The following is a 7,542-nucleotide window of genomic DNA, read 5'->3' on the forward strand; positions in this document are numbered from 1 at the left end:
GCGAGACAAACACATCTGGTAGACACATGGTACATCAATCACAATCATTATAAAGTTATTGGTGCCATTTCCTGAGAACCTCAGGCCCATGGAAAAAAAAAAACATAATGTGTCAAACCAATCTTAATAGTTTAGATTTGTTTTTGCAGTAAATCAACACAAATTCACATTGGTTTTAACACTTTCCCTTCATGTTTGTGGGTGCCACCATTCTTTTCCTTCTCTCGTTTACTGGGCGGTGTCAGGGCCAAAGAGTTCCAGGAAAAGTTGTTTCAAACCATGTGGACCAAAAATGCGGCTCCTCTGGCCTTTGAGATGGGATTCCTTCTGAAGAGGTTAACTGAATCACAGAGACAAAAACTAAGTAAACACACTAAATCTTTGAAGAAGATGACTTGAGGAACCCTGGTTGGATTGAAAGGTTTGCAAAAATATGCCAGGACAATTTTGTCTAACAATGTTTAAAGGTTTTAAAGCAATTTATCAGAGGAGTTAGGCCCTGAGAATAAATCAGAAGATAAAGGGATAAAAATCCAATATGAATACTTTTATAAGGTATTTAACAAAAGAAGAATACTTCCCTTCTTACGTATCATTGACCACAGGAAAAGAACTTGGATAGGTGGTCAGACAAGGCTAACACCAAAAGATAATGCATTGATATGTTCAAGGTAAGAGCCAGAAATCACACCTGTGACACTGATTTAGTGTTGGTTAATATCTACCACTTCAATAAATATAGAATCAGTCACCCATTTCTTCGGTTACATGTTTAACATAACCAAAAAAAATCCTTTCCCAAAATTCCCATCAACTACTTTGTTAAACAGACGTCTCTCCTCGGCTGCCCCTCCCATCTCTTTAAAAGCTACTTTGAAACAGTGTGAGATGAACAGTTGCGCAACATTCATGACGCAGGTAGTTGATTCCTGCGTTGTGACTGATATGACTCAAATTGCCTCGGGGTTCAGTGATGATACATGTAAAATATCAATCAAAATTTTAACTTATTTTCCCACTGTTCTCATTGACATGAATTCTGCATACTGGGGAAGGGAAATATTTTAACGAGAGTGATATATTCTATCTGACTCAGCAATTGTGTCTAGACAGCAGGGATATTATTTAAATGGATTTTATTTATTTTTTAATGCAAAGACGTATTTAGGCTAAGAGTCTTGTTTAGTTCTTTGAAACAAGTCATCTTTATAGATTTGTGCACAAAAAATGTTCAGGTGATCCTTATTGAAAATGTCCTCCACTGTCATTACAAAACAGGCATGGGGCGAAAAGACAAAAGAAGTCTCCAAACAGAGTGCAGAAATGGTACACTGATTCCTATTTTGATAGAGGCATGTCTGTGGGCTTTTAAGACTGGAAATGTTCTCACACCTCTATTGAAACCAGACAAAGAGGGTATAATATGTGGTGATGAAGTTTCAGACAGAGGACAAAAGAGCAGGTCAGAGAAACGAGGTGAGGGAAAGAAGTGTGTGAACCTGTGGGAATGAACCAGCAAGGACTGCAAACAGATACAGTTATCCGTGTTTATTTTAGATCAGGGTCTTAGGAAGACCATAGTGTCTTTAAATGGATTTGGAATATCAAATGGTGCACCATTCATCATCTTCAAAAATGATTTTTTTTTAAATTTTGGAGTAAGGTAGACGTAGAGGGGTAGTTTATTTTCTGCATGATCTAAGAAATGTACACTGAAGAGAGAGAAGTAAAATAAAGCAAATATGTGGAATCCTGAGTTTCACATGGAAAATGTTGAAAGTTGGCAGCGGGTAAACATGGATTTGTCAAGGGTTATAAATCACGTCACGAAACACTGGTTAAAGTAGTATTTTACTTTGTTAATCTGGAATGATCATAGTAAAGTGTGTGTGTGTGTGTGTGCGCGCGTGTGTGCATGTGTGTGTGTGTGTGTGTTAGAGAGAGTAAATCACAGGCAGGGAGGGGTGGTGCAGAGGGTGGGGCTGAGCACAGTTTTGGCACAAACCCAGTCCAAGCCCATGTTGGCCCTATATAGAGGAGCCCAGTCCACCCAGCTCCTCAGTCACTCAGGAAAAACCTACCTACCTACGGTGCTTGTCTTCTCACAGTGTCATCAGCCTCCAGCAAGAAAACATGGGCAGACAGAAGGTGTATTTGGACAAACTTTCCCGGTTCTTCCAGATCCGTAACTTGCTGCTTCGCCAGGCCCTGGCAGAGTGTCTTGGCACCCTCGTCCTTGTGGTAAGTGTGCCTTTCTTTTTAGTGTGTGATTGTGTATGATTGCGTGTGTACGTTGTCACTTCTTTTTTCCTGAAAATTGGCACTTGAGTTTTACAGTTTATACTTAAGAAACATAACATTCAGTACAGTGAACTCTTCTAATGGTTTTACATGTAAAATATGGCTTAATTACATTTTATTATTTTATTAATCCCTCAATTATAAACACAGTTGGTTCTTAGATACATATTCCTTAAAATTAAGATATTGTTTTTTTTCTAAATGGGAAAATTACAAATTAATGGACATTAATTTTTCCCTCCAATGCAGCAAATCACAGGACCTAAACCAGAGTTTCAAGCAGTCTAAAAAACATACATAAAATGTATGGTTTAGGCCCATTTTATTTACAGTATTGATTGACTGAAACTATCAGAAGTTGTTGTTATGTATTCAAACATGTTCTTTGAACAGGAAGGTGTGGTTCAGTCATTCTAAAGGTGACACATGTTGATGGCAGCTCTGGGTGGGTCAATGACAGAACAAGTGACATGAAAGACATGGTTGAAATAGTTTAACTATTGGGTGACGGCTGGATAAGGTACATGTGTCCACTGTCACACTGTTAATAGTCATTAGCAAGTCTTTAGCATCATTAAACAAGACATGTCAGAATTCAGTTAAAGTTGTATTTGTAAAATTGAATCTGGCCACTGTGCTGGTTTACATCCAGGCAGTAGAGCAGGGTCAGACATTGATACAGTTTTAACTCAAATATCAATTCAGTTGCACAGTCAACAAGGGCTATTAAAAATGCCCTAAATGGGAACACATATGTTCTATAATGTCTTTGTTCATCCTTCTGTAAGTGTTCTGTTAACCCTTCACAGCACTCTCAAAATGTGCTCCGCATTCTCTCTTTCAAAACCCTTTTCTGGGCTCTGTGTGGAGGCATCCAAGGCTCCTCATCCTGATTTTGAGAATATCACAAAGGTTCTGATTTAGAGACTGGTTTCAGGCCAGCAAATTATTTTCTTTCAGCTACTAAACAATACCCAAATGTGTGTCTCAGTAGGCAGACTGCTGCTGGTCTTTTTTCTTATAAGCTTCCCGACTGTGTTAAAAGCTGGGAGTAGCTGCATGGATGCACGACCAGCTGAATCAGCCGTTTGAATGTTGGCTGAGGAAGTGTTATGCTTCTTTAACTAACTACAACATCGTGAAAATAGCACAGTAAGGTGCTCAAATCCTTAAGCGGTGACTGGATTTTTTTTTTTTTTTAATTAAGCGGTAGAGAAGACACTCAGTGCTCCTAGATTAAGGGTAGAATTTACTATCTTTACGACCTTTCTCTTGAAATGTGATCTACACTTGGCACTTGCTAATGGTCCATCATTTGCAATCTGATTCCTCTGGCATTAAGAAAAAAACTGGAAGTGAAAACTTGTGATGTTTTATTGTCACAACTCAAAGGCCCATTATGGTAAAACAAGAGAAACAGTTCAGCATAATTCTGCCTATTAATAAAGGTCTTCACTCAGGGGTGGAAAAGGGTTTAGACTGAGGCGAGTGATGATGAGCTTTCACCAGGCGCCAGTCCCTCTGAGTGTGGTTCCCTACAGCTAACCTCAATTTGTGGGTACTGTGGTCTGAATGAAAAGTATCCTCATCAGGAGGCTTAAAGAGCAGCGGGCAAAGCCCGGATACATATATACTTATACATAACCACACAGTGTGAAGAATAATTAGTATGGTACCTGCGTGGCCGTACTACTCCTTCATCTAAAGACAACCCAATATGTTAATTCATCTTCTTTAGACAAGTTGAGTCATGTTCTTCCACAAACACACATTTTCTCCTTTTCCTTCACAAAACGAAAACTACACTTCAGTTTTTTCCATGCCAGACAAATCAGCTGGGCTTTTTAGCAGCTCAAGTTTCCTCCAATCAAGGTCAACACAGTGACCTTTCTGAGTATCCTGTACTCCGGTGTGTAGTTATGAAAACAATAGAGCTCATTTAAATCTGAGCAGTGGTCATTGAAGGGATCTTTGTTTCATGGGTTTCAATGATAACGATCACCACACCCCACCTTACACCTTGGCTTGCCCTTGACTGGCTGACTAAGCTCTGTACTGAAATGTTTGGTTTTTAAACAACATCAAGACACTAAATATGGTTGTTGTTTGGTGCACAAAGCTTTGTACTGGAACTGTTCTAGCTCTAACATGTAGAGTGCAGATCTTTGGACCACTTGTTATGAAAAATATGCACTTTCAATCTTTTCCTTCAGAGCGAGCAACTTTGAAAGAACAGATTAAGCAAAATTGTATTTGAACCATTTTAAAAAACATAGCACTCAATTATCATTACAATATTTGTGTGTAATCTTGATTTTCTCATTCTCTCTCTCCAGATGTTTGGCTGTGGTGCTGTGGCCCAGTTGGTGTTGAGTGGTGGTTCTCATGGCATGTTCTTTACAGTCAACTTTGCCTTTGGCTTTGCTGCCACTTTAGGTATCCTGGTCTGTGGCCAAGTATCAGGTAAACTACTTTTTTTTTATGAAAACCTATGATGAAATATTTCTGGGTGGAAAAATCCCATTAGAACTTTGTACATTAAATTGATCTATTTTTCAGGCTGAGTCAGTATGAGGAGTATTTTGTGTATACTGACTTGATTCTGTTGCACTACATGTTCATAAACATACTGTCATTCTTTACATTTACAGGTGGCCATCTGAACCCTGCAGTGACCTTTGCCCTGTGTCTGCTCGGAAGAGAGCGCTGGAGAAAGTTCCCCATGTTCTTCCTCTTTCAGACAATCGGTGCTTTCTTTGGTGCTGCTGTCATTTTTGGCATGTACTATGGTAAGAATTCAAATCTTAAAAAAAAAATGATGTTCTTTACATGGTTGTCAAAGATTTATGTTTCACAGGGTCTATGAAACCGGTCTGTGCTATATTGTTGATACTATATTTTTTCTTGTTTCTTCAGATGCACTGTGGGATCATCCTGGAAGCTTCAATGTGTATGGACCTAATGCCACAGCGGGAATTTTTGCTACCTACCCTGGAAAACATCTAACACTTGTTAATGGATTCTTTGATCAGGTACTTTTTTGATAAACACTAAATTTGAATTCTACATATTCATATAAATGATATATCGCAGTTGTCCAACTCACAATATTATCTTCAATCTTTCCCTAGATAATTGGCACAGCAGCACTCATAGTTTGCATTCTGGCCATCGTGGATCCATACAACAACTCCATTCCCCAGGGGCTGGAGGCCTTCACTGTGGGATTTGTGGTTCTGGTTATTGGACTGTCGATGGGCTTTAACTCTGGCTATGCTGTCAATCCTGCCAGAGACCTTGGACCACGTATTTTCACCGCAATTGCTGGCTGGGGCAGTGAAGTTTTCACGTAAGTGCTGATTGATAATCTTGATTGATTGATAAATTGTGTATCCAAATGTGAGTTATAACTTGGAACGCCCTCAGAGTCCCTCACTATCTTTGGTCTATGCTCCCACGGGACCTTACGTTTTGCATGATTAACTCTTCTCTTGCTCCTCAGGGTTAGAAATGGCTGGTTCCTGGTGCCTTTGTGTGCCCCGTTCATCGGCACCATCATCGGTGTGATGATCTATCAGCTGATGGTCGGCTTCCATCAGGAGGGAGAAGCTCGGGACACAAAGTGCGCAGAGCAGGAGAGCGTACGACTCACCAATGTCAACGCCAACGCCAACACCAACACCAACGCCAACGCCAACGCCAAGGGCAACTCCAACGACGCAACCAAAGAAGTGTACTGAGTGTGTTAGAGACCTTCAGCTACACTTGCACATTATGTAAATAGCGACACAAACCACAATGTCCTTCCAGCCACGACTGGCTTCTTTTTAAATGTTTTTACAGCTGTTGGGATATTTCCCAAGAAAGCTGGGTTTTGGTGAAAACAGGCCACTCTCATCATTATCATGTATTTGTATTATATTGTAGACTAATGATTGTGTAAAAGTGCAGAGGAGAGAAACACAAGTATAGAAACAGAATTACATTAATTCTATTCAGAGATGAACATTTGGATCTTAGTGTCTGTAACACTCCATGGCAGTTTGAACAGTATTGTACGCTTTATGCTAATATAGTTTTGTATAGACTTTCATATTTTTATGATGAAGTAGATGTATTTAGATTATGATATACATATGTCTTTCACTAACAATTTATATTAATTATTAGAGTCTAGAATCTTTCAATGTTAGTACTTACATTTACAGAAAATGATAAAATTCTTCCCAGGGGTTAGAATATTCATCAGAGAATATCTGCTCAAGAGGAATATTGTGCATGTTAGGTACATTTAATAAAACCATACAATGCTTCAGGTCTACACCAACGTTGACTCTGTTGTTTAGAGCGAACAAATGTTTGTGAAGTAACATCCTTGCCACAGCATTCTTAACTTCACCGCTGCCATTTTAGAGCAGCTATATAAAGACTGCTGTATTTTGAAAAAGACTCTCTCTGCAGTGTAAAAGTCCCTAGCAACTTGATCCCTTACCCTTTTTGAAAGTGTCATATTTGTGCAAAAGAAAAACAAATATTTTTCTGTGTGCATCACCATGTTATCCTTTCAGAAATTATACTCATATATGCTTGTAAATGTTTTTGTATACTGATATAATAAAGTTCTGTTTTTTATTGTTGCACTAATGTGGCTCATGTTACACTCTTTTTACGCTACATTGTTGTTGGTCAACTATGCTTCTCATTTCTTGTGCAGGGGTATTTGGAGGGGTGGGGTGATAGGCTAGGCAAGATACTGTATCATGCTAACATGTTAAAGAACCTTGGGTAACAATCTGTTTTCCTGGAGAACAGTGGATTGTGAGTTTACAAAAGATGTAGTAAAAATTGACCAATGTTGGAATTAGAATGAGCATTTGGTCAGGGAATAAAAGAGAAAAAATACTCAACATCATAACGTTAACTAACTTTATAACTATTCGTGAATGCTTTATAGGGTGCAAAATATTAACAAGAGTTATCTAAAAATATTGATCAGGTCTTCACCAATCTCTAACATTATTTACAGCACTGAGCCTCCAATAAGCAAACACTCTTGGTAACGTGGTTGTGAAAAACAGGCAAAAAACTTTAACCAGATTTTTTTTGGCATAAAGCCTTCTACCAAAACCAGCTACGTCAAGAAAGTAAGACTGAGGTTATATAATATTATTTTTTAATACTCTTGTATCGTGTATGGCCATGTGATTGATGGCATTAAAGACTTTACCAGTACTAGCAAAG

At 38.7% G+C, this 7,542-nt stretch overlaps 1 protein-coding gene across 1 annotated transcript; it reads left to right on the forward strand.

Annotated features, from left to right (window-relative positions):
• The first annotated feature begins 2,053 nt into the window (after window positions 1–2,053).
• Window positions 2,054–6,945, forward strand: LOC110002122 (aquaporin-3). The gene is made up of 6 exons (XM_020657777.3): window positions 2,054–2,241; window positions 4,638–4,764; window positions 4,953–5,090; window positions 5,218–5,333; window positions 5,433–5,650; window positions 5,804–6,945. Exons 1-6 carry the CDS (start codon window positions 2,134–2,136, stop codon window positions 6,039–6,041), a joined length of 945 nt encoding a protein of 314 aa, XP_020513433.2. The 5' UTR covers window positions 2,054–2,133; the 3' UTR covers window positions 6,042–6,945.
• The last annotated feature ends 597 nt before the right edge of the window (window positions 6,946–7,542 follow it).

This window comes from Labrus bergylta, chromosome 2 (assembly GCF_963930695.1).
Source record: "Labrus bergylta chromosome 2, fLabBer1.1, whole genome shotgun sequence".
NCBI lineage: Eukaryota > Metazoa > Chordata > Actinopteri > Labriformes > Labridae > Labrus > Labrus bergylta.

Excerpts from the sequence above, each read along its gene's own strand:
- LOC110002122 (XM_020657777.3), top strand. The coding sequence starts at position 2,134 with ATGGGCAGACAGAAGGTGTATTTGGACAAACTTTCCCGGTTCTTCCAG. Across the intron at positions 4,765-4,952 it reads GGTCTGTGGCCAAGTATCAG|GTGGCCATCTGAACCCTGCA; the intron begins GTAAACTACTTT and ends TTACATTTACAG. Across the intron at positions 5,651-5,803 it reads TGGGGCAGTGAAGTTTTCAC|GGTTAGAAATGGCTGGTTCC; the intron begins GTAAGTGCTGAT and ends CTTGCTCCTCAG.